The following is a 27,774-nucleotide window of genomic DNA, read 5'->3' as shown; positions in this document are numbered from 1 at the left end:
TATTTTACAGTTAATTTAGTAGATTACTTTTTTCCCCCAAATGAAAACTATTCATTAAACCTCATTTTTTAAATTCAAGTCGGTGTCTGAAAAATTGAGCTTTAAAGCAAGGCGGAAACATAACTACACTTAATTACCAATAAATTGACAGGAATTTCCTAGTTGGTTTATTTGTTATTCAATATTATTTGGGTTTATTTGTGCCAACAACATTTCTCCATGATTGATTTTTTTAATACTTTTACTATGACCTCATTAGGGCTGCATAAATACAGACGAGGAGATAACATAACAGAAAAAAATGCAGGTTCAGTTCACACATCAGTTTTTAAACTCTCAGTCATGTTCAGCGTTATCTAATGACCACTCACCCCATGACCTTCGGTGACCCTGACTCACCGTCCATCATACCCTGACACTTGGCTAAAGATGGAGCAAAACTATCCTGCACTGTAACATTATATAAGCTGTATTACGTTTCACTGCAAAGCAAACAGAGCAACAGTGTTTATTTCTGTGTTTAGATATTAAAGATAGTTAATGTGTATGATTTCGCTGAGCGGCCACTTCTTCCTCCGCGGCTCTAGATGGCAGCACCGAGGGGTCTGAAGACGATTGTATGTTTACAGGGGTGTCCGCCCTGGAAACCCTTGGCAACGAGCAGAAGAAATCGATAACATCCGCCCTGCTGCTCACAGCATCACCTAAATATTCCAACATCTGATGCTGGAATTCGTTCTTCCTTCACCATGAGCGGTTCACAGGCAGGAGAGCCTCACCTTCTGAAGAGGTAACAGGCTAACAACGATGCTAACAAACACCATTAGCTTCATGTTCGTTATAAAATGACATCATCTTCGTTTTGAAATGGTTACAAAACATCTCACTAAAGCTCTTTAAATATTTGCAAGCATTCGAGTGACGTTGAATTCAAGACATACGCGGTCATAAATGACATAGTAAAGACACAAATATAATGTAAAGATGCTAACGTTAGCTTCCGTTACTGCTAAAGCTGGGTCGAAAAAAATCAATATAATGATCAATATTTTACAAAAAGTAAAAACATAAATTATATGGTTGTTTTTTTTTCAAATCGTTTTTCAGCACTTTATGTTATTTAATAGTGTTTTTTCTTTTGCATCCATCACCAAATGGAAATCTGGCTAAATAGTGATAAAATATATTTTCATTGTGGCTCTGATGGGCCTGTACTAAGCAAAATTACATCTATGTTTTGTTCAGCATGTGAAATATGAAAGAAAAATAAAACCTAATTGGAAACATTTACTTCCCTTTGTTCCTGTCCACCCCTGATACTGGTTTGTTTTAAGAAACTAAGTTCATGAATTCACCTTTTGTGTCTGAACACACAGGAGAGTGAAAGGATGTACCCTTGATGTCCATCCCACCGAGAAAGCCCTGGTTGTCCAGTATGAAGTGGAGGCAACAATAATGGGGGATCAGGGAGACCCTGTGATTGGAGAACGAAAAGAATGTCAGAAAATGTAAGAGTGAACTCCTCAGTCTGCGGTTTACTTTGATATTGTTTGAATTGCAGTGAAAGCTTTAAAAAATCCATCATTGTGTTTGCAAACCTTCTAGTTTTGATTGGTGGATTCTTCTTAGTAGGGATGGGTTAATAAAGCGACATGATACAGCTGTATAGTGAAGACACTGTATCATGACACTGTCTTCATTTTGAAAGACCACTAGATGACACTCTCTGCTTTATAATATTTAACCTGTTAATTCAATGAAACCTGTCATTATTTTCAAAAATGGATACAGTCAAAATTACTGTATCGTGATACTGTGTCTTCACTACATCACTGTTAATGATGCCTCATCGACCAATCAATACTTCTTGGCTACCACAGAGTCAAAACAAATGAGCTTTTGATGGGCTGCAGAAACGTGTATGTCAGCAGAGCGACCAGTTACATTACATTTTAAGCTTGTAAACCGTTAAATTAGCTCTTCTGTACTCCTACTGTTAGAGTACAGGCGGGCAGGAGGTCTGCATCAAAGGACAGAACATGAAGCAAAAATATTTTTTGATTATAATGTTTATACAAGTGTTAGTCATAACCAGATGTAAAACACAGCCCAGCCCTGATCTGAACCTTTTTGCCTTTGTGCTTGTCAGCATCCGCCTGAAAAGCTTGAATGCAAACACCAACACGTTGTCTTTGGCGAGAAAGGTGGTGGAGGAGTGTCGTCTAATTCACCCGTCCAAGATCCACGAGGTGGAGCAGCTGCTCTTCTATCTCCAAAACCGCAGGCAGTCCAACGGTACGGACAGGTGTCACAGCTTTACACAAACGATTGATTCTTGATTAGCAGCTTTATCTTTTCACAGGTGTGGACGAGAAGAATCACGTCTCGCCGCGCGACTTCGCCTCATACTCCGGGGTGGAGGTGAGGCCTGATGTGTGCCGTCGTTGTCCAGAACAAACTAATTTTTTTCTCCTCTAGCTCAACGAAGAGGCAAACATCAACAAGGTTGATGAGTACGTGGAGCTGCTCTACGAGGATGTCCAAGAGAAGATCAGAGGGGCGACGCTCATCCTTCAACTCGCCCATAACCCTGACAATTTGGAGGAACTGCTGCAAAACGGTAATACAGATTTGACTTTTCAAATAAACCTAACATTTCATCTGAAGCAGAGAACCTTTGCGCTAATATAACTGCCAGTGGGATAGCCCCCAGCAGCTCTGCAGTAGGACCATTACCTACACATGGGTAACAAGTTAAGAGCCAAAAACTCACAGTAAGGATTAGTAACTGTAGATTCTACAAACTTAATTTGAAAAAACATTCAAAAATATTCACTCAGCACCATTCTATTGACAAAAATATGAATATGAATAAACAGATGCACTCACAACGTACGTGTAAACAAGTTCCTTGCACCCAGGGGGGTGTAAATGTAACTCAACTATAAGTACACCCGGTAATGTCCTTCTCTTATGGATTTGAACTTTGGACACAGCTGGAGCTTCTGTGATGGCATGAACAGACTTTTGTTCTAGTCATTGCATGATTGCGTTTTCTCATGCTACTCCTTTCAGGAGGCACCGCTGGAATAATAGAGGTGGTTGTCTGCTTCCCTTAAGAAAACAGAACGCATCTTTGGTTCGGCTCCTTTCGAGACAATGTGGCTGTTTTTTTTCCCCACCACAACAGCGTTGAACCATCAACCCCTCCAGCTGACATGAGCAGATGAAGCTCCATTTGTATCCGTCACACTTCATCTTCAGTTCGCTTCATCTGTCTCACCGCATCAACTGTGATAAGAGCAAAGGACTCACCGGCCCGGGGTCGAGGAGGAAAGACGAGACGGACTCTGAGAGACATGTCCATGAGATGAGGATCCCTCATAAGTCATAGTTTCCCACTTTATTACATTCTTCTCCCAAATCAAGCTACAGCTGGCCTTTTCCCGTACTTTGAACTCCACAACTGCAACGTGACTTCCCCTCGCCTCCGAGTCTGTTACTTTAAACCTTTGTGATTCTTTGAGTTTCACTCATTTAACGCAACATGACTTGTGTTTGTGTCTGTGGTCAGAAACGGCCCTGGGAGCTTTGGCCAGAGTCCTAAGAGAGGACTGGAAGCAGAGTCTGGACTTGGCAACCACCATCATCTACATCTTCTTCTGCTTTTCCAGGTAAATTCCAGATACATACAACTAGAACACATATGGAGTTAAATCCCCAAAAATGTTTTACAACTGAAAATAAAATTGTATAACTTGAAAAGGAAGCCACATATGATATAATTTAAGTTCAAGATCAAAGCCTTAAAAAAAAACAAAAAAAAACCTTACACCCTGATCTGTCTTCATAAAATGGTTATAAAGTAAAAAGGCTGCTGACTCCAGGAAGAGGTAAGTACTAAAGGATTAATGGTCTAAACTTGTCTCTGGTCTCAAAATGTACGAGGCAGAAACCTAAAAAAACATGTTAAAATATTCACCCATAAAAAGAGTATGAACAGGAAAATATTCAATAAAAATACATCAAAATACAAATAAATGTGTTTAATATAAACATACATTTAAAAGAGTTATAATGCCATAAAATAAGTTGTTGAAGACATTTCATTTAGCATAAATTCAATTTAAAAAACATGATAAAGACGCACTCTATTTAATAGAAAATAAAAATGAAAAACATTAACCATAAAATTTAGAAATGAAAGGAAGGAATGAGGAGAAAAAATGACTGCAAACAAGGTTCTTAGTTTAACATTGTTAGATCATTATTATTTTGAAATTTATGCAGGGGCATAGATGGAGTCAGACGGCTGCAAGTGGCTCTGAGGTTGCACTTTGCCCCGGTCTGGTTTAGATGGTAAATGATTCTTTCCTGAAGTCAATTTAAGGCCTTGAATTTGAGAAGTCTTTCCTCTTCCTACTCCAATGTTCCGATCTTTTCCTCTTATCTCCAGTGTCAATTCCTGACCTTAGAAAACAGAAACCTTCTTTTTATCAACTTCTAAGACCAGACTCGGTACTAAAGTCTGCTTCGGCACACTCACAACAGCACCAGCATGCTAATGTGTCATAGCAACTAACTCCTGAGCTGGTGAGCAACACTGATGACCTATTAACCTCAAGTGTGTTTCTACGTCATGAAGTGTGATCGTCGTACTCCGTCTGTGGCAGCTCTCTGCCTCCTGCGTTCCTCTCTCCAGCCAGAAACACTAAAAATTAGCTACAATAACACATAAACGTCCGTCAGAGCTGATTTGGGCCGTTACAGAAGGTTCCCGGTGTGAAACCCGATCGTGGTCTTTGGCCCGTCTCCATCTCCATGTTATGCTATTTAGATTGTGAAATTGTTCACGTCGGCCTGATTGCGGCTCCGGTTTTGACTCTGACAGTTTTCTCTCCAAACTCCTTCAGGGGTGACTGATTAGGCCGTTTGAGTGACGGCTCCCAGCTGGACTTCTAACGGAAGACTTCTCCCCCTTCTCTTTGCAGTTTTTCTCAGTTCCACGGCCTCGTCACACACTTCAAGATCGGTGCCCTGAGCATGAGCATCATCGAGCACGAGCTGAGGAGGTACGACTTCTGGCAGGACGAGTTGGAGAAGAAGGAGAAGGCGAATATCCTTGAGGCAGACGCTGCTTGAATCTTGAACTCGTGGCCAGTTGTGTCCCTTGACAGAATTAACGTGCAGAAGCCCCCGACAACCAAAGTCTGAAGAGGGAGAGGGAGAAGTCGTTCAGAAAGTACCAGAGCCTTCTGACCAAGCAAGAGCAGCTTCTCAGAGGTAACGCCTCAGCAGAAAATCCCTCATTCAGCTCCGAAAGCTTCAACCTGTTCCTGGCTGCTTCCGTTGAAAAGAGCTAGTTTTCATGAAAACAACAATAAGTAAAATCAACAATAATGATGGACCTTTTTAGTTCAGCTACTGCCCCCTCGACCTGACCTTAGACAAGGCATTTTATCAACAAGTTGACCAGAGAAAATGGCAATTTTAGAAAAAACACAACTAATTATCCACAGAATGATCTTTCTCTTAATATGTGTTTAATTTAAGGTGCGATCGCACTAAACAGGATGCACGAAAATAAATGTTTTAAAGTGACCAATTGGCATGAAAAGGTTCTCCTGATGTTTTTTAGGCTACATCTGTAGTGTAAAACTGCAATAATTGATCAACATCAAGGAGAATAAAAATGAGCAAGCTTATGGCTTCATTTAAAACAACTGATTTGAACTCTGGAAAAAAAAACATTTGTACTTGTAAATTTAGATTAAACTGAAATGACTGTGTTGGGTCATAAACCAGATGGCTTGGAAAGTTTACTCTTAAAAAAGGGTTTCAGATATTGAAATATATTAAAAATATTAAATCTACTTTTATTAAAGGATATCGGCTAATTATATTTAAAGTATAATTATGATGAAACAAGTATAATTTTTTCACATTCTTTTCATCCTGGAAAATGTAGCCGTTACGCCTCTCAACTTCAGAATCAATTTTGTTTCAGTTTCTCTGTGTCTGCTGCTGAACCTGGCCGAGGACACGCGCACTGAGCTGAAGATGAGGAACAAGAACATCGTCCACATGTTGGTGAAGATGCTGGAGCGACAGGACAAGGACCTGCTGCTGGTGGTCGTCTGCTTCCTCAAGAAGCTCTCCATCTTCCTGGAGAACAAGAACGACATGGTGAGCAGGGAACGCTGCTGTGTGTGTGATAGAAGAATGAGGATGAGGGAACTTTCTTTTCAATGTAATGATGAAGGGTTTAAGGACAGAAATCTTAGTCTTCTAAAATCAAAGCAGATGCAGTATATATACAAAGAAAAAACTGCGATAACTTTTGAAGAATAATTTCTTAAAAATGTCTCATTAATAAAATGTAAAATAAATGATCTAACAAAAATGATATGAGAAGACAAAAGGGGTGTCGTTGTTCAAAATAAATGAAATTATTAAAATGACCAAATATGTTGAATATTATTTTACCTAATTTGTAATTAAGTAATTAACAATATTTAATCAACAAAGACATTAGTTTTTATCGTGATCAGAGTTTAATAAATCACTAATAAATGACTCATCGCTGAATAAAATAATTAAATTAAAGCCTATGGTGATATGGAGTGATCTAAATGGTACAATATATTCATCTCAGTTCAAGTATTTTAAAATTAAAATTCCATTAGTTATACATTAATAGAACAATTCTCCTGATGCATCAAGTAAATCAACACTAGCAAAGACAACAAAATCATAAACTCTTAAAGAACACGAAAAACAAACAACTTTTATTTCAAGCAACTTCTAATATAATGAAGATCAGCCAACAGACTTCACCCACTTTGTTTACTCACGATGGAAAACCCCAGCATCACTCTGTTACTTCGAAAAATATAACACAGAGATGCTGCATACATTACTGATTTAGGATTTAACATCGCATCATAATAAATAACAAAACAATCTGGTCCTGAAATCCATGCTGGGATATAATGTTTTCAAAAACCTATATTATATATTATCCCTATAATATTATATTAAAATGATCAAACAAGATCAAATACAATTAAAAAAAGCTCTACGATTTTCAATTCTATTTTCAGTAAAATTAAATTCTTTTTTTCTGAGAGGCTGGTACTGTAGGGTTTCTTCAAGAGTTTCTGCGCATCGATAGCGTGCGTTAAATTCTTCAGCTCAATACCGCCCTCTGTCTGTAAATCACAGAAACTTGCTGCATTTAAACGGTTCTCACCCTCACATCCTGCACAAGACATTATTTGTGTTGTTAAAATTGTTCTGGTTTAAATATGCGTCAATAGATTCTCATTCTTGATTATCAAATTACAGAATAAAAACTAAATAATAGCTCTGAGGTCTGTGGATCAGAATCTACTGATGGTTCCTCGCACACGGTTAAGGGCCAGAGGAGAGAAATCCTTCCGGGCTGTTGCTCCTAAGCTTTGGAACGATCTTCCTCTCTCTTTGCGCTTGATGGAGTCTAGTGACTCCTTTAAGAAACATCTTAAGACGTTTCTATTTGTTCAGGCTTTTCCTTGATTTTCTGGAACTCCTGTTGTGTTATCAGTTTTATCTTGATCTTTAAAGTATATACTTTATTGAATATTGTTTTGATTGTTTAAGCGCTTTGTGACCCTGGTCTGGAAAAGCTCTATACAAATAAAAAATACTTACTTACTTAAATAATGATAGGCTTCCAGAATACAACCTATTGATAAAGGCATTGAAATATTAAACAAGTCAGAATATACATTTTGGCAAAATGTTAATAAATTAAAATAACATGAAAGAAGCAATATTTTAAGGTTATATGGAAGTATCTTAAATTTTAAATTACATTCATTATCTAAATTACCATTAATATTTCATCTAGTAAAACACTTTCAAATAAAAAAAAAAGTTATGTATTACTAATAATTTAGTGGAAATGAAACCATATTAAAAGATGTTGAAGAAAAATGTTCTTAAGCATGTTCTTTATATGAGCTATATATGGAACATCACACTAATGTTCCTGAAACCAACGTGTTGAACCCACCTAGTTTTAAGATCAGAACTGTTCTTGTTAACCACAGGCTGAGACGTCTGCGGTGCAGAAGCTGTCCCGGCTGATTCCCAGCGAGCACGAGGATCTCATGCGCACCACGCTGCGACTGCTGCTCAACCTGTCGTTTGACACGGAGCTGCGGGGTCAGATGGTGCAGGCCGGACTCGTCCCCAAACTCTCCTCCCTGCTCGGTAATCAACCTAACTGGGTGCTGCTCATGTGTCTGTTGGTGTTTGTTTGTTTCGTAAGACTCATTTATTTTGAGTTTAATTCATGATTTAGTCCAAATCATCTCAAAAACCCTTGAGTCAGAGATCACCGATTCTGACTCGCGGCTTTGCTTCATCCAGCTGTTGAGAAAAAAATCAAACATTGTGTTTGTTATGCGTTGTGTATACATGTCGTGACCCCTAGAGGACTCTCTGCTGTATTGAGGATTCTACTCTGACTACTTTAAAATTCTGGTTCTTACTTTCAGAGCTATTCATGGTCAGGCTCCTCCTTACATCACTGATCTGATCCAGCCTTACACCCCAGCTCGGGCTCTGAGGTCTGTGGATCAGAATCTACAGAAACATCTTAAGATGATTTTCCTTGATTTTCTGGAACTCCTGTTGTGTTATCACTTTTATCTTGATCTTTAAAGTATATACTTTATTGAATATTGTTTTAATTGTTTAAGCGCTTTGTGACCCTGGTCTTGAAAAGCGCTATACAAGTGGAAATGACTTACTTACTTACTTATTAACGCTGTGTTGATGAATTTATTTAACTGAGGGGAATTCTTAAAGTCATGTGAGTCCAGTACACGATGAGTCACTTTAGTAGCAATGTGTACGATACTCAGTGGCATCAGTTCTGCGCCCTCGCAAATGTAAATAAGAGACTGGAACATATTGGAGAAAGAAAATCTTTCTAACTATGCAGGTTCAGTGTAATTGATTGGCGGTTGAAGAGAAGCTAACCTCTGTATAGATATTTCATAATGAGATAAATAATAATAATTAATAATTATCTTAACCTTTTTATTTTTATTTTTTATCTTTTCTATAAGACATGGTTTGCACAAAAATATCTTCATTTTTGACTCTGCAAAGTTGTGTTAGTGCGTGTGCAGGTGCAGCTTTTTAGTCTCTGCTATTCAGGAAAGTGATTGCTGGGAGCGCCCACGTTTCCTCTCTGTGCTTCATCTGAAGACTTTTTGAAGCGTCTCAAGGGGAAGGTCGGGTAACGCTACATAATTAATATCTCATATTTGTTAGAACAACACGCCGCTGCCTCTGCACAAATGTTGTTATTGTAGCAGCATGCCAGAGAGGTGAAGGCAGTCTTCGGAGATTTAGGCAGCCTTGTTTTTGGGGAAGTTGGAGGCTGGAGTTATGGAGGGGTTTTGGGGGGGGGGCAGTGTAATATAACGACCCGCTGAAATATGGCGTAGGCTCGCAGCTGTGACACGGCCCTGTATCGGCGTGTTTGCGAAAGTGTGTGATGAGCAGAGGCGTCATTAATCATGTGCTGACTGCCGGAGGACTCTCATCGTCTTATCTCCAAATGAAAGGGCAGTGTGAGGAGGCCGTCAGCCGTCACTTGCCACATCGAGCCCGACCCCTCGGGGTCACGGCCCCCCGACGATAAAGATGAAAGTGCTCTGTGGCTTGTCTGCGTCCAGCCCCGCTTGAGCCTTCCTGCCATCGCTTGACCTGCAGCATCGTTACGGAGCATCAACAAGCTGCTCCTGAGCTGCTCCTCAATCAAGTGTTTCCACGGAAATTAAATTCTGACGTTTGATCTTGTCGGTTAGCTCAGCATCCCTCCTTCACATGACGGTGTTGTTGTTAATTGTTATGTCTATATCTTCTCATTTATTCAGTCTGTATATAATAATTATTCATTTAGAAAATAACAGTGTGACTGACTGAATTTTATGTTATGTTATGCCTCATAATCGCTCCTTGCACTTTTTTTACAAACCTTTCCCAGACTGTCATTAACATTTTCAACATTTTAACACAGATAAAGACTTATAGAATCCTAAATAATCTTTACACAATACAATTCTTTATGATTACAAAAGTATTTTACAGCTCCTCTGATTGCGCTGCCCCCCCACCCTCATCCGTCATTTTTCTCTGGAAATTATTTTCCTCCTTTTTTAATATGTCTCTTGTAAAATCAAGACACAGAAAACAGCCCTGTATAGTTCACTGAGCCAATCAGGATACAACATACAGTGAGTTCATTCATACAGTAGGATTTAGACATGCATCATACAAAGTGTTTTTACAGTATATCTGAATTGTATTTGATTTAATTTCCAATTCCAGTCTCCTGTTTAAAAGAAGTTAATTTTGGTCATAGCGAATATGTAAATGCTACTTCAATTTAACCATGAGTGCAAGGATGCTATCAAGCTAAATGCCAGATAACATAGCTCATACAGTGGTTGGCTGGTGGCCTGTTGAGTTTTGGGTTCCATCCCAGCTCCGGAAAAGATTGTTGTTGTTGTAACTGTAGCAATGACAACTGAAAACCCTTATTGCTCCTGATGGGTAGCTGTCGCGCTGCAGCCTACTCCCATCACTGTGTGATTGTTCTGTGAATGTGTAAAAGAAAAGCATCTGCTAAATGCATAAATGTGAATGTTTGAGAGTTTTTTTCTGAAAGTCTTGATACAAAGTCATATTCCGCCTCGAAAAGATCTGTGTATGAATTGTAGATAATAAAAGTAAGCGGTTGCAAATATTCTCAAAAGGTTAAATTGTTGCAACAAAATAGTTAAAAAACGATTAACTGTCACCTTCAGGTTGACCTTTACTCTCTTCTTTCAAATCATTTTGGATGAGTGATCGTAACACCCTTCACGGATGACTCCCCTCTACTCCAAGCCTCTGACAGATGACGTGTCTCTGATGCAACTGCCTGCTGGGAGGCCAGTTTTGAACCACAGCTGAGTTATGTTGTGTTTCTGCTGTTGCTGACAGCAGATGAGTCGAGGGCGGGACACACGACAGTGGGTTTTGTGGTGTGCGATGAGTGTGTCGCTGGCTTATTTACCCACAAAGCACAGAGTAACAGCGGGGAGGTGCTGACTGGGCTCAGACGCCTCGTGTAATTTTACGAAGGTTTTAAATGAGGCTGGGGTGTAATTGGAAGTTTAGCTTGCCCACTAACTGCCCCTGAACAGTCTAGTTAATTCTTAACAATCCCCCCTCTAACCTTTTGCTGTCCTGCTCCTTGATGCTCCAACAGAACCAGTGGTTTAACGGGTTCCCTCTCCTCGCCCATTAGGCAGCAACCTGAGCGCTTCAGACCCGCACGAACGCCGTACGTGTTGTTTTCACGTGCATCCGAAGGTATCGGCCGGCTAACGAGATCCACATGTGGGGCCGATCTCTGACTCCGAGGGAAGGTCCAGAGCAACGGCGAGCTTTAACTTATTAAAGGCAGTAAAATTGATGCTTCCTCCTGTTTTCCCAATTAAAGCGAGAAGCCGTCTCCACTCGACCCGCTCTCCCTCCTGTGATTCCAGCGGTTCACTGCCAACATCTGGTTCCAATCCCGCTGATAAGGCTCCCTGTACACGAGCGGTGACCGAACACGGCTGGGACCAGTTTGAACTGGACTGCACAGAGGCCGGTGGACATTCCTGGAGGTCTGTCGGTGGTTTGAGCTTCGGCACGGAGCCTCTCTCTTCACACTTCTCTTAATGAAAAGTCCCGCAGGTCAATCTGGGCTCTGAACTCTATTAGTCCTCCCGGGCAGCCTCCCCTCGGGCCTCCAGCCCCGCGGATCTGTGCGGGGGTCACACTCATAAAAGTCCCGGCCACTCTGACGGACTAACACTCGACCTAGTCCACTGTGACCTGTTGGTGCTAATAATCAGCTGCCATACAACACTTGAACTCAATCTTAAATTCAATTATTTTGAACATGTCTTACTTTACTGGTGGATCGACATTTTTGTGCGGTCATGCTGTCAAAAAATGTCTTTATATTTTTGGGAATAGGAGGAACTATGTGATGAAGTAAAGCCGCAAACATATTTTGAAATCTATTCTCCATAATTGTACATATTATTTAATTCATTGTGACAATCTTTACAGAAACTAATGTACGGGCAAAACTTAAAAAAACGTAAATATGAATTCTTTAATTTTTAGAGACAAGATAAAGAAATATTAATCAAAAGATTAAAATTAAAAATGTAGTGATGGGTTGATGATGCCTCATGATACAGCTGTGTAGTGAAGACACTAAGAGTTGATATAGTGTGTACATTTTACGCCAATAGTTTATTTTAAGATCTTTCCAATAATATTGAGATTTAGCACCTAGAATTCATATATTATAAAATTATATATAATGTATAACATATGTATTTATATCTTAAACATGTCATTTTTAAATCTAATTGCAGCATAACGTCATGGCATAAACCTGTTGTCACTGTAGCCGAGTCCTCCTGAATCCGAGGCCTCTGTGGGAGAATATTGTGACTTCAGGCTGGAGGAGGTCCTGAGAGTCTGTTGCGTAAACTAACGGCCCATTTTCAGCACATTTACATTTTAAAGCGCACAACGTCCCCCTGATATGTTGATTGGCATCCCACGGCGCGTTTCAGCACAACCGCTCATTCATGCGCCGACTTCCTCCTTCTCTGTTTGTGTTGCAGCTGACGAAGACCAGCGACAGCTCAGCATGTGCGTCCTGTACCACATCAGCATGGACGACAGATTCAAGTCCATGTTTGCCGACACCGACTGCGTCCCGCAGGTAAGCCCGGCGCACAACGCTAAAGGACACGCGAGCATCAGAGGCTCTTGTGTTTAAAGGGGAGCCGGGGGGGAAGAGTGTCCTGAAGGGAGTACTGAAAGTATTTCTGCCCCCTAGAGGTCTTAAAGACTCTTCTGAGTCCAGATGAAGAAAATAGTTATGTATGCAACGTAATTCGAGTTATTTTCGAATTATACTTCCAGATGGCCAGATTTTCGGAAGCATGTCCCGCATGTGAGTCAGTGAACTCATCAACTATTATTTCCTGTATCGGATTAAAAAAGAAAATCATACACAATTTTCGGCTTCTTATAAAATGTGGCCTTTGTTAAACAAGCGATGAAAAGTGTCACTAAGCGCCACAAAGTGTCACTAAGCGCCACAAAGTGTCACTAAGTGTTGCAAAGTGTCACCATGTGCTACAGAGTGTCCGAAAGTGTCACGTAGTATCATTAAGTTATACAAAAAGACGCAGTGTCACTGAGTGTCAACTACAAAAATAACCCTTTTATTGTTTTTATGGCACATTCATTATTTAAGTGTGAATGGGCCACGGGCAGTTACACATTTCTTGAAAGGGCCGGATCTGACCCGCTGGCTGTAAGATTAATATCCCTGGTCTAAACCTTCGTAAAGTTACTCTTTTCAAGCGGACTGATCCCGTATGAGACGACAGGATTAATCTCCAGTGATGAATCTTTTCCTTTAAAGAATGTCAAGCTTATTCCATAAGTCGATGACCCCCCCCTACTCCTGACTCCCCTCCGGCTAACATCTCTCACCCCTCCATCAAAACATAGCTTGGAGGTTTCGTCGCCGGCTGATTGAGGTGACCCGGTCAGCAGCGCCGCTCATCATCTGCGATTAGCCAAGCGTGTGTGGTGTTTGTTTGTCAAGTTGGGGTGTAAACGGCAGCCAGATGTGGTCGGGAGAGCGTGTTTGTTCATCTCAACCCCTTTGTGGCAGGAGAGACCCTGGGCAGCAGCATGACCAGGATGTGACCTCTGACCTCACCCCGAGGTCCACCCATGTCTCCTCACACTCATACATATAACTGAAGTGGCTTCATATTTCATGTGATTTTAAGTCCTGGTGTCAATATGACCTGTGAGGACCTGGTGGCACAGATGGGTTTTTGAAGAGATTCGGCCTCAGTGGAACTACAGTTCTTTGCCGTCACGAAAATCATTATTCCAAAAAAGAAAAAATGTAGGAAAGAACAGAACCAAAGAAAAGAACAGGAACCAAATGTCAACTCTGGAAAAAGCTCAACAAAAAGGTCAAGAAAGAAAATGTCTTAGTCAATGGAATATGTAGAAAACACCTTCGATCACGGGAAGGTCAAAGGTCATGAAATAGAACTTAAAAAATGCAATTTTTGAAAGAAAGTTATTACTTATTATTATTGATTAAGTCACACAATAATAATAATTTAATATTTCTGGTTTAGTTTGAAAAGAAATACAGTTCATACGTAACTATATTTCTTCATCATCGACCTCGTCATCGTCTTCTCTTCTCCAACATCTCACATGTCCCAACATCTGTCCTCCCTTCCTTTGTCTACAAACTCTACCCTTTCATCCTTCTGACCGACTCATGACACTCTCAGTATCTTCAACTCTGACTCTTCTAACTCCCTCCTGACTCCTGACTCCTGGGAAAGTTTTTCCTGGGGGCCACATGCAGCCAACGTTTCGGCACTCATGATATCAACGCTAACTTTTGGTTTAAGGTTTGAAATGTACATTTAGAAATCAGGATTACTGTTAATTTATGTACTGTTACGGTAGTTATGTGTTATTTAAATAAGATTTAGGTTTGGTTTTGGTTTGGTGAACAATTGGTCACAAATTCACCTGAAATAATTTGAGGCTTATGTCCCCTAAACTATTTTAAACTTTGACGAGAGCTTCGTCTGCTCCTCCCCTGCTGACCGTCACTCCTCCACTTTGACATTAAGTCCTCTCGGCAACACTAAACAAGAAAGTGCTACGTTTGTCTCATTAGGGATGGAATTGTTTGCCTAAAAATGTGCCTGAATCTGGGCGCTGACGTGCTTTAACATGCAAAGAGTGTTTCCAGATGTAAACATGCCGGTGTGGAAATAATCCCAGAGTCTGGATCACTTTCATTTCCTTCCACTCTCTCGAGGCGTGCTCTGAATCTGCCGCCGCTGGACAAACACGCCAACACCTTTCATCCTCCTGCACCTATTTTGCACTTTTAAGAACTTGGGTCAGTCTCCCGGAGCCACGTCAAACTCCGATCAGCACCTAATGGGGTCAGCAGTGGTGGGGTTTTCATTGCAGGGATGTCAGGGGTGAAGGTGGTCGGTACAGCGGCCGGCTCGATGGGGGCCCCGGTGGCTGTCTGTGGTAAAAAATCAGGTGCCAGAGAGTCTAGACAGGGCTGATTTGGGGTCCGGGGCCTCTGGTATGTGATACCTAACCCTGGCCAACCAGCCTGCTCTCTGCTACTTACTGATTCTTGACTGGGAAGCATCGCACCTCTGCCCCCCCGCCCTCACCCCTGCTTCAATCCTTTCCTGTTTAATGTTAAGTCGAGGCAGGATAGACGGAAAGATGGATGGAGATAGATGAGAAGTGACACAAATTTTTACCTCAAATGCTCTAAACCAGACAAATGTCCAGTCAAACCCTTATATATGAGCAATCATCAAATAATTGTGCATATATATATATGTATGTATGTATGTATGTATGTATGCATGTATGTATTTTAATGTATGTTTAAATTAAAATATAAATCCATGAATGTGTGGGAAAATAAATATAAATATATATAGAAAACAAATCTATTAAATATAAAGTATTTATTATAATCCCAGAAAAAATAAATAATTGATGTAAAAATAAGTGAGGGATGAAAGCAAAAAGGGTTAGTTTTGTGAAAAAATAGATCACTATGAAATAAACATGTATTTGATAAAACAACGGAAAATTGAGAAATTAAACAAGAGGCTGTGAAGGAAAATTAAGTCTGAAAACAAATTAGGTAATTTCAACAAACCTGTGGCCTAATGAAGAAAACAATGTAAATAAATTAAATTAGAAATATTTTTTTTCTTTATATCCAAATTGGAGATTTAAATGTTTTTTGTTTTTTTTACCTCATTCAGTAAAAAAATATTTGAGTCAATACTGTTACCAACTTCCCTGAAGAGCTGCAGAATTGACACTGAAGTGTCCAGTCTGGTTTATGTTTAATAGTTGTCATCTGCATGAACTGTCAAGTCTTAATATTCTGATGATCTCTCTGGCAGCTGATGAAGATGGTGTTTGAAAGCGGCAACAACAAGATGGAAGTGGAGCTCATTTCACTGTGCATCAACCTGGCTGCTGATGAGATCAACGCCCAGGTCATCTGTCAAGGTAAAGTGATCTTCAACAAAGTTACTTGAGTTGACAATTTCTTTTTAAACTCTTTTAAAGCTGTTTACTTTTTTACATATTGATTCTTCTCATTTATTAGCTTTTTATTTAATATATTTGTTATCTTTTATTATTGTTTTTTTTATTTTGTCTCTCTTTATCTCATTATAATATCGTAATACTAGGAACAATAATGATGTTTAAAGAAGTGAAGTAGAATGTATTGTATACTGTGTCCACTAGGGGAAGTGTGTGCTGGGAACACTGTTAAAAGTTCCAGGTCAACATCCATGCGTCTCCCTCTGCTAGGTAACGGTCTGCAGATTCTGATGAAGCGCGCTCTGAAGCTGAAGGACGTTCTGGTGATGAAGATGATCAGGAATCTTTCTCAGCACACTGGAGACACAAAGAGCCTGTTTCTGGTCAGTGATATGTGTTGTGAGAACTCTGGAGGTCATTAGAGCTCTGATCTGATGTTCACCTCATGTGAAGGTCTACAGAGTCAACTATTCATGTGAAACTGATATCAGAGAATGTTAAGAAAAGTTCTCTCTCTTAGGACCACGTTGGAGATCTGGCTGCTCAGATCAGCGAGTCGGAGCCAGAAGAGTTTGTGATCGAGTGTCTCGGCACGCTGGCTAATCTCACCTTCCCCAACCTGGACTGGGAGCTGGTGCTCAACGAGTACGACCTGGTGCCGTACCTGAAGGAGCGACTCAAGCCAGGTGTGAATCATCAGTGTGTGTCCTCCTAAGCCTTCCACTGTCATTGATACACTCTTCATCCTGCCTCCACTCTCATCTGCACCACTTTAATCTCTCATTCTCCTTCTCCCTCTAAGCCACAAACGTTTGCTTCGTTACAACTTGACAAGTCATAAATCATTTAACCAGAGTGGCAAAGTGATTCAGACTATGTTACCTTTTGATGCACACAGTTTTGAAGAACTTTATTTTAATTTTAACATTGTATAACTATTAAATGAGCTGAGCTATGTTGTCAATAGCTGCAGTTGTTCAAATTTACTACAGGTTTTTGATTTTGTCAGCTCAAATTAAAAAAAGCAAACAAAAAAAAAATTGTGTTGCAGGTTCTGCTGAAGACGATCTGGTTCTGGAGGTGGTGATCATGATCGGCACCGTGTCCCTGGACGACTCGTGTGCGTCCATGTTGGCCAAGTCTGGAATCATCCCCGCGCTCATCGAGCTGCTCAACGGTGAGCTCTCGTCCTGGTGACAGAGGTTTGCTATGGATGCTGATGTTTCTTCTACAGCCCGACAGGAGGACGACGAGTTTGTGTGTCAGATCGTCTACGTCTTCTACCAGATGGTTTTTCACGAAGCCACTAGAGACGTCATCATCAAAGACACGCGTATCCTTTTCATTTAGGCTCTTTGTTGTCGTTTCATAGAAAACTTTGTGAAATTAATCATACAGACTGACAAGTGTTATCAATGTTTGATTTGGGAGCAGAATCTGATCTAATATTTAATTTGATGTAGAATAATATAGTGTTTAAAATAAGATAAACCTGAGAACAGGCAAGGATACTGAAATTACCAAAAACAGAACAACTTATTTAGGAATGTCTTTTGAAAGTGTTTGTTAAAGGACAAATAATCTTTTATATTTATAACGGTTTAAAAAACAAAAAAAGTATCGTTTCTTATTCAATTAAAAAACTGTGCACACAAACTGTGTTTTCAAATAATTTCTTTTTGGCCCAAGTTTTGAAAAAGCTTTTTTTCCCTAAATTAAAACACTGTTAAACAAAAGGATGCAACATATAGATATCTGCATTTCTTTTTAATTATTATTATTATTTTATTTATTATTATTGTTCAAACAATTTAATTTAAATGTATTTAAAAATATATATAAACCCAGGTTTTAGGGTTTGAATCAAATTATTTTAAGTAACTTCTAATAAACAGTATTGAGGGTGTTTTTAGTTATTAAGGTCATATCAAGTGTTTGTGAAAGAACTCGTTCAGACTTGAGTTTACCACATTTACGTTCCTTGAGTCACACCTTTCAGAAGCTCCAGCTTATCTCATCGACCTGATGCACGACAGCAACGCAGAGATCCGCAAAGTCTGCGACAACACGCTGGACATCATCGCAGTGAGTTACTCCACGAATGAGGGGCTGTCTGTAACATCGTGACCAACAACTGTAAAAACTGAGGCATATTCAGTGAACATTTAGAAAACCATTTATTAGTTAAGTTGTCCATCACAATAGTTCAAGTTTTTGCATTTGTTATTTATCATAGTTTTTCTCTCCAGATTGAAAATAAATCTATATTTACAACTAGGAATAGCTATTACTTAGGTTGTATCCAAACCAGTACATCAAGAATGGAGAACACAGAAGAAAAAGATTCATTTTTTAACTGTACTTTTATGATCTACCTGAGAAGCAAGACGCCATGCTCAAATGTCTTTTATATTTTGTTCATATATTTTATTGTCTGAGTTTATACACTGTCCTCCAAAGACGTGAGGTTCTGTTGTTTTTGACAGTGAGTATCAAATGGGGGCCCCCCAGCCTGAGGTTGAACGCGACACTCTCGTGGAGTGCTCAGTAGGTTGTCAAATATTCCACCATCGCCTGGTTCTAATAGTTGACATTGGCAGACTCCTGAATTGCCGGTTTGATTGACAGGTGTGGTTGGCTCCCTGTGAGCAGTTGACAGCAGCCAGACCTCAGATCAGTGTAATTAGCTGTAGATTAGAGCCGGGCGGCAGCACGGGCCCGAGGAAGCGTTTCATTGAAATTATCAGTGAGGGCTATTAAACCCTGGACCACATGAAAGCCGACGCCGGCTCTGGAGTGTGTCAGCGGCCGGACAGCAGAGGAGCGAACGCAGAGAGAACACAGAATAATCGTTGCTCTGCAAGTCCGTTTGGCAGCACCAGTGTTGGGCCTTTGATCAGCGCTGATGTGGAGACACTTCTCCACAAGTGCTGTTTTTAAAACCTTTTCTTCATCCCAGCAGAGACTTCAGATCTCTTCAGACTACCATGAAGTTAGATTATTTAATTGTTTATTTTTCTGTCACATAATGCTTCAGTTTCCAGATGTCAGAATCTGTCAGGATCTGAATTTGTTTAATTGAAGTGAAACCAAAAGCAATGACTAAAGCAGAACCTGCTTCCATCTTCCTGTGGAGGGAGAAGAACCCGAACATCTTCGAGATCCTTACAAAGATCCTAGGAACACATCTGGTACTTGTTTTCATTATCATAGTGGAAGAATGATTCTCACCAGGGACTTTGAACAAGGACTTGTTGAACCTTGTGATTTGAAATCTAGGTGCAACACTTAAAAGAGAATCTTCTGTCATTGCTCAGACCTTCCAAAAGTGGAGGTCCTGGGTCATTAGCAGTATGTGGCTTTGAAGCGTCATCATCATGTTTAAGTCTGGAAGTCTCTGTATGCTCTACACGCTCAGACATCTTCCTGTTTTTTGCTCTACAGGAGTACGATGAATTTTGGGGCAAGAAGATCCAGAACGAGAAGTTCCGCTGGTACAACGGTCAGTGGCTCGACATGGTGGAGAACCGTCAGATGGACGAGGCCGGCGAACACTTCCTGTGTGGACTGGACGGGGAACCCTTCAGCAGCAACGGAGACCTCCTGGACGGATCCGACCTCTTTTATACCACAGGTTAGTTCAAGCTGCAGCAACATGCAGAAGGTCCAAGTCACTGAATTGTCTTCTCTCCCCCAGACGGCATCATCTCAGGAGACAACGACTCCAGTCCAGACTTCTTCAACAACTTCCAGGCTGGAGAACTGAGCAGGTACTGACCTTCACTCACACAGTCCTGGTTTACACTGATGAGGTGGACTTTTGTCTCTAGTCGGGAATCGAACCAACAACCTATTTCTAATTAATCCAACAAAACAATTTCTTTTAAGGTTTTCTCACAGAGGAGATTTAACCGTTTATGATTTTGACTTTGAACCAAACAATCATTGTTGCTCAACTCATTATGAAGTTTGTTTTAAACTTAACACAATTAAGGACTCGACACAAGTGATTACTTGACAACTGATGACTTTACATAACTCACAACATCACAGAACTAATGACTCATGACTCAATGACTAATGTATCATTGACTAGTATCTCAATGAGTAATGACTTAATTCAACATTTGACTCAATACTAATGATTCAAAACACTAATGATTAAACACAACTAATATCTTGACTCTTAACTACTACTAACTAAACAACAAATGACTAAACACAACTAGTGACAACTCAGTTCTAATGACTCAACAAGATTATTTAGAAAATAAATGACTCGACAACTAATGACTCTACTCAAGACTAACTAGTTTCAACAGAACAATAGTAACAAATAAATCATCAAGAAACAGTTTATTACAATCTTTTATTTGGAACTTGACAGGAAACATGAGTTAAAACACATTTTCAATATCAGTGGTTCTTTTATTCTGGGATAGATCTTGTAGTTTTAAGTGACAAAACTCTCCTTCTTGTCCTAAATCTTCTTTCTAAGGTTCTATATGGGGTATGGAAACTGTTTGCCTGTGTCACCCTGACACGTTTAGTAATTTATAAATTCTCTGATTCGTCGTGTTTCCTGTTCTTCTGATATCACAGTAAACAGTCTTAAGATTCTTATGGTTTTGGTCAGACACAAAATTATAGGGCGATCGTGACCCGATCATGGATGCTACACTCTTCATCTTCGAGGCAGGTTGACTCGATGAAAGCCTGCTTTAGCTCCGCCCACTTTCATATTTCTGAGCTGAGTAGCCTGAGTAAACGACCTGCAATCCCAGAGGTCACTTCACCCTGAACAGCTTTGAGAACAAACACTTGCGGCGCGTTTCCCTTCCTCTCCATCAGCCGCTCGTTCCAGGAACATTCCACTGAGCAACACGAACCTGAAGCCTGTGGATTACAAACCAGCGTGGTTATCACCAGGAGTAACCTCGGTCTGTTTCTCATCTCTGGGCCGAGCACTGCCCGGCAGCTAATCCGACAGGCCGCTGGGATGACGGATAACGGAGGAAATGGAGAGTTTGCTTCGGTTATAAATGATCCAAACTCAATAACGCACGTGTCCGTCGCTCCCTGGACGTTCCCTGGGACCAGGGTTTGATTTGGCTCCTGCTAAAACAATATTTTACTCCTGGGCTCCAGGGCGCCCCCTACAGCAGGACTGTGGACACCGAAAATAAATAAATACTTACAAAGATTAAAGTAAAATAAATGTAGACCTTTAAACACATATTCTATCTTAATAAGGGATAGAGCAGTGGTGAGCAATTCAATTTCCTCAGGGCTGAGGGGCCATGAAGCAAAAAATAAAGGCCTCAAAAAATATAGAATTAAGACATAAAATCAAGTTTAATTTGCTAAATTAGTATTTTATTGTATTTTATATACATTTTCAATCTCACAGAAAAACACTTTTACTTCCAAATATATATATTTTTTTAATGGGAACTAACTCACAAAAATAAAAAGGCCGAAGACAAAAGTCCTAAAACAAAAACCTGTAATATTTAGAGACTAGTAATGAATTACATGAATAAATATAAAATAAACTAGTTCCTATATGATCAGTCTGATGTTTTGACATCATGAGGGCCACATAAATGCAGTCAAAAGGCAACATTTTTCCAGGTCTGATCTGCAGAGTTTCATTTCATCATTATATCTGTTCAATCATAGACTTTATTTAGTTGAAGCTCTTTGTCGGGTAATGTTTGTTTTCACCTCCGTTTGATCTCATAATTGTTCATCTCTTGGTTCTCGTCAGCATTTGGTCTATTATTTTGACTGAAGTTTAACAATATAATTTCAAAAGTTAAAAGTACTATTTTAACTTCTACCCATGTTTATCTTGAACTGTTTTCCTCTCATTATTGTGATTTTCACTTAATTTTTATCATCATTTTTTACTCTTTCTTTAATTCTCTCTCACTAGGACACTGTTGATAATGTTTAAGTGTCGATTTGAACTTTTCTTGTATCATAAAATTGTTATCTGACAATTTTATCCTTTTATCTCGATTTTGCCTAACTTTCGTCACATATTCCCAGTCGTTGATGCTTCAATCCCTATTTGTAAATGTCATTATTTTCCACAGTTTAGTCCTTTTTATCATCTTTTGTTTAAGGTTTTAATCTCACATGTGTGACATTTAAATCTGTATAGTTTAACTTTGGATCTCATTGTTGTATCTTTTCAATCTCATAATTTGTATTTTAGTTTATTGTCTTTAAGTCAACAGTAAATCGAATATCCTCACCTTTAAATTTTTACTTACAGTTTTACAGGTTAATCATATTAGTTAATGTTACTAACTAACCTCACAATTCGTTTTTTTAATCTTATGATTGTTACTATGTAATCTCAACACACAGCCTGTTTCCGGAATCATATTCTACGGTTCAAACCATTTATTTCAATGTTGCATCTAGTTTTAACTGTCTGAGAGATGTATCTGCTTTGCTTGATGCTGACCTGATCTTTTATTTCATCTTGAACCTCATAGTTTCAACATTTAAACCCATAATCTGTTCTAATCTATATCTGACTCAAATCTTTCTCCAAAGCAAATCCTCGTCATAACTTTTAACACCACTTAAACCACTCTTCTGATCTTACTTCACTTTTTACCCCTCAAATGGATTTTCTTTAATTCAAAAGTCTGAAAGGGTTTTCTATCTCATGGAAACTCGAGAGTACTAATTTTAAGATTTGATGAATGTGACGAAGCGTCTCTCACTGAGATGTAGATTTTTTGTTTTCTCTCCTGGTGTCTGCCGTTCTCGTGCTCTGGACTTTGTAAATGATACTTTTCAAACAGTGCCAGGCCTCTGGGGGGGGGGGGGGGGGTGCATTGGCGTCTGCGGGTCACTTTTAATTTGGCTGCTGTACTCTGGAGTGATCCTGGTTAACTAAATAATCAAGTCCAGCTCCGACGCTTATTTCAAAGTATTGTGTCAAACACAGTGTGAACCATGACCCGAGGAGCACCGGACAAGCCCTCGTCGTTCGAACATCTGATCGAGTGACGAAAACCTGAAGAGACGTGCCCTGTGCACACTGCGTCATTTATGTTTGGATTTTATCATTTTAATTTATTATCATTGAAATTAATTATGAAGATCGATCACTATGATGAGGCTTCACTCATGATCAGCTTCATAGTTTCACTCTGACTTCACGAGAGCCGTAGAAATACGTTTAAAGGACCAGCTGTGGTGCATGCCGACACCAAGACATGTGTCTAAGAAGCCGGGTCAGGGTCCAGTTCTATCGTGTGTCGAGTCATTGATGGTCACCTGATCAGAGACGATGGATCAAAGTGGCCCGAGATAGAGAGAGAGAGATGTTGAGGTGCGAGGGGTCACACCGGAGGTGGAAAAAAAGGTCCAATTCCCTTTTTCTATCCACAAGCGAGGAATGTTTTCTGCAGGGACTTGAACACTGGACCCCTTTGTCCCGCATTAGCATGCTAACACACACAACTGCACTTCTCCATGTCCCAAAATAATCCAGTGGGGGAGACCGCTGACAGTTTGGGTTTGGAGGAGAAACATCAGAAGAGGAGAACGACATCTGAAGCATCAGAACCAACGATCTGTCACAGCTCAGGCGCTTAAAACAAATATACAAAAATAGCTTTTATCATCATCACTTGTACAACCATTTCTTTACACGAGAACCAAAAGTTCCACTCTCGTGAAAGAAGTGTTTCAATAGATGCTCTTTATCTTAATTCCATCATTCTTCTGTGATGAATTTCAATTACGGAGGACCTCGAAGGGTGATTTGGTCCTGTTGTGGCCCCGCCCACACGACCAGGACAAGTTTGAAACCATAAAACCAAATTTGCTACCAAAAGATATCTTAGATCTTGAACTTGATTTCTTCAATTACATCTCTTTCTGTTTTGTTTTTTTTAAAACCTGTTTCTTATTATTATTTTTCTTCACAGGGTAATTGTTTTTTGAATCCAAAAGTTTGTAATTGTATTTTTTCCTATGGCTTGAAGACTAGTAACTTTTGATTCTCAAGAAATCAATCTTGAGTCGGCTGATTGTACTCCATTAAATTCTGAAACTGAAAAAAGAGAAAAATGATAAAAATGAATGGTTGAACATGAATTATATATCTTTTACTTTTCAAACTTGATTTTATAGATCAGAAAAAGAAGGAATCGTTAGAAAGTATACAGCAAAGTAACAAAAGAGGAGAAAGTTGTTTTACGAAAAGTCAGGAAAACAAAGTTGTCTGAAGAATACGTGTGATGGAAGAACATTTTTTGGATTTTGAGGTCAACCATACTGTTGTGAATGTTTTGAAGTCGACACCATTGTGTCAGGACCAACGAGAGAAACGTCACCGTCCCTCCAGAGAAAGTTGTGGTGAACCTGCTGTTGTTGTTTGTCGGTGCTGGAGGCCGTAATGAAGAAGACCTGCAGCTCTGCCGTCCTCCAAACCTCCCCTGACCGATGTAGCGTGCGGAGAGAACAGTCTGCTGTTTCTGTGCTCCGCCGCCTTACTGGAAGTGATTTGGCTAAAACAACACGTCACCCTCCGCACCAGCAGGGGCAAAGATAACAGCTCATATTTTACTGAGCGCCGCCTCAGAGGAGAAGGAGGTGGTCAGGTGATCCATCACACGCTCCGGCCCGACTGGTTCAGCCCTCTGTGTGCTCCAGCACCTGCAAGCCCTCCTTCTCAGCCCTGCGAGGTTTTACCTTCCCGACTGTTGACCTTTTATAAATCCTCGTCCGCCTGGAGAGTCACCTCCATCAGCTGCTCTTTCTTCACGTGTGTAGTCCAGATGAGATGTTCCCTCAGACTTCTGCCCTTGATCTTCTGGCTCTCATGAGGTCGATTTTTCAGTTTGTTTTTTAATTACATTCCCTTATTATATCAGACTCTTTCATTTCACTGTTCACGTCACTGTTTTTGTATTCTGCATCCAATGTTCTTAATTCTTACTTAAATTAATTGTTGCGTTGGTGATGGGCCTGCTGTTAATAATGGCTTCCACTTCGCAAAGAACTGTGTGGAGTCCCTCCTCATCCAAGCGTTGTACTTTGAGAGTGGAATTCAGGACTTTCCTCACCGATCTAATAAGCCTTTCCCACACTCCTCCATGATGTGATCCGGCAGGGGGGTTTAATACATTGTCCTCACTTGACACAATGCATTCCAATTGAAGCGGATTCCTTAATCCACAAACATTAACAGGTTCAGGCCTACCTGTTCCCAGGTGAATGGATGGCGTGGTGTGGCACTTATCTGTGGCTACCCTTGTTCTCAGGCTAGTCGGTGCGTGACGACTTGGTTCTTTGATGCGGCTTGATGATTTTCATTCTACGCCTTTTTTGTTGACAAATGTTGCGGCTTCCAAACACAAACTTTTCGCCGCTGAGAGTATGAGGTTGGGTCCTCAGGTACGTAGATTTATGACGCGCTTTGGTTTGTTATGATAACAGATACGCTGAGATCCAGATATGCTTTTGGTGCATTTATTGTGATACAAACAGCACATAGCTTTTACAGCGCTGCGAGGATGGATGAATGGAAGATGAGTCCAGCGAATTAAACAGGTAAAAGGGGTGATTAATGAATGAATGAGTAGCGTGTAGCGTGCAGCGTGCAGCGTGTAGCGGTCAACAAAAATTACGGCTACTTCCAACCTTGACTATCTCTCTCTCTCATCTGCGTCACCGGTGAGTGCCCACCTTTACACACACACACTTCCGCACGCACACACGCCTACTCCCATGTGAACCGCCCCCTCTGCAACACACACACACTCAAACACACCGTGCAGCACATCTTCAGCCTGTATGTCTCTTACAATTAATAATAATAATAATAAACATTTTCTTAAAAAGTTTTATTATTGTAAGTAATATAATACAATTCATTATATTTTTCCTTATGATCCTTCCATTATTTTGATGATAATAACACATATAATTATATACAGGAAACAACTTATGACACGTTTCTTCTAAAAAAAAATTTTTTTTTCATCTCATCTCCACCAGAATATACTCTGGCCCCTGTGAAAAAGGTAACCCCCCAGCTATTTGTTAGCTAGTGTTGGAGCTCCCCCTGGTGGACTGTTTTTCCAGAAAGAGAAACATTGAGCTGTTTTCAAGGTCCAGAACAATATTACAAAATAAATGTTGGTTGTAATAAGATCAGTGTTCATTTCTGATCCGAGTCTTCTGTGCCTGCAGTGCATCTGAGCGTCTGATGATGGCGTCAATGGACCGGCCCGTCAGTGCGTACGGCTTTAGACCCGACGAGCAGTTCTTCATCAACAGTCCAGCCTCTGCACGCTGAAGCCTGGCGGGCGAGGGAGGAAGATCCAACACCGTCAAGAGTTTTTTTTCAGAATGTTTCACTCGAACAGCTTCTCGTCATCATTGGTCAAGATGTTGCCTTCAAAGACAGGATTCTCTCTCGACTTGCTTTGATGGGGATATGACCTCACACACCCTGCTGATCACATGACCTTGGTAGAATTCTGCTGCAATTTTAACATCATGACTCAGGATTTCCTGATCCTCACCACCAAGTCTGGATTTCAAACAACCAGATTGTCACCATGACGATAAAGCCTTCACAGTTATACACTTCTACTTTCCTTCCTGTTCGTATCTTTTCCCCCTCTTTACGCTGACTCAGCAGTTTTTTTTATGTCGACTTCCTTTATTTCATGACAGACATTTGCTTACTTTGTATTTTTTTACATGCTCTACTTTTTGTTTTTACTTTTATTAATTATCCTTGATATTTATATCTATCCACTTTTCCACTGTTCACACAGATTTTTAAAATCACCTTTATTTATTTCTGCTCTTTTACAGTTCTGTTGTAACTTTTGTGTGACTGATTGGTTAACACTGGATGTGAGGTCAACGTCACACTCTTATCTGCTGTGGTTTGCTCGTGGATCCACTTGTATTTATCAGATGCTTAAATATGTGTCTCATTGTCAGAGTCATCGCACTCATGCTGGAGTCAAGTGTCGACCTTCCTCCTGACATTCTGCTGCTGTATCTAATTCTAAAGCCGTTTATCAAGATGTCAATTCACATGAATGTTCAATTAATCGACTGGAGGATGTAAAATGTGTTGTGTCTTCATTGAATTTATTGTCTCTGATGGTTAAAGTGACCTAAGAGAGATGACTAGTTAAAGTATCCGCTGTCTTCTTTTCTGCTTTTCCATCTCACACTATCCTCGTCTAGACATCGACATCTGTCTCTTTCCATTCTCCCCTCACTCGTAAACAAGACCATAAGATACATGAACTCCCTTTTCTTTCATCAACTTTTTCGTGTTCACTGTTGCACTCGACATTTGTAGCATTATTTATTCTGTACGCTGTTTTTCTTGAAGTTCTTTTTAATCATTACTTTTTCAATGGCTTCATGAGCCATGACCAGGAACACTAATAATTGTTAAACAATGCAATTCCAGTTTTGTTTTTCTTTTCTTTAGACTTC

General features: G+C 40.0%; 1 protein-coding gene across 1 annotated transcript; it reads left to right on the top strand.

The window, feature by feature from the left end:
- Positions 1-644: 644 nt before the first annotated feature.
- On the top strand, positions 645-27,396 carry kifap3a (kinesin-associated protein 3a). Its single transcript, XM_087784635.1, has 20 exons — positions 645-790; positions 1,377-1,508; positions 2,150-2,295; positions 2,363-2,421; positions 2,479-2,620; positions 3,575-3,674; positions 4,992-5,116; positions 5,185-5,283; positions 6,008-6,186; positions 8,094-8,256; positions 12,738-12,838; positions 16,125-16,233; positions 16,543-16,655; positions 16,793-16,958; positions 17,324-17,449; positions 17,507-17,605; positions 18,272-18,357; positions 19,717-19,906; positions 19,970-20,042; positions 26,500-27,396. The coding sequence occupies exons 1-20, from the start codon at positions 750-752 to the stop codon at positions 26,603-26,605; spliced, it is 2,355 nt and encodes a 784-aa protein (XP_087640761.1). The 5' UTR covers positions 645-749; the 3' UTR covers positions 26,606-27,396.
- The last annotated feature ends 378 nt before the right edge of the window (positions 27,397-27,774 follow it).

The sequence above is a fragment of the Callionymus lyra genome, chromosome 2 (genome assembly GCF_982586985.1).
Source record: "Callionymus lyra chromosome 2, fCalLyr1.hap1.1, whole genome shotgun sequence".
NCBI lineage: Eukaryota > Metazoa > Chordata > Actinopteri > Syngnathiformes > Callionymidae > Callionymus > Callionymus lyra.
The sequence above is the reverse complement of the archived record's forward strand: the minus strand, read 5'-3'. Positions and strand labels throughout refer to the sequence as shown.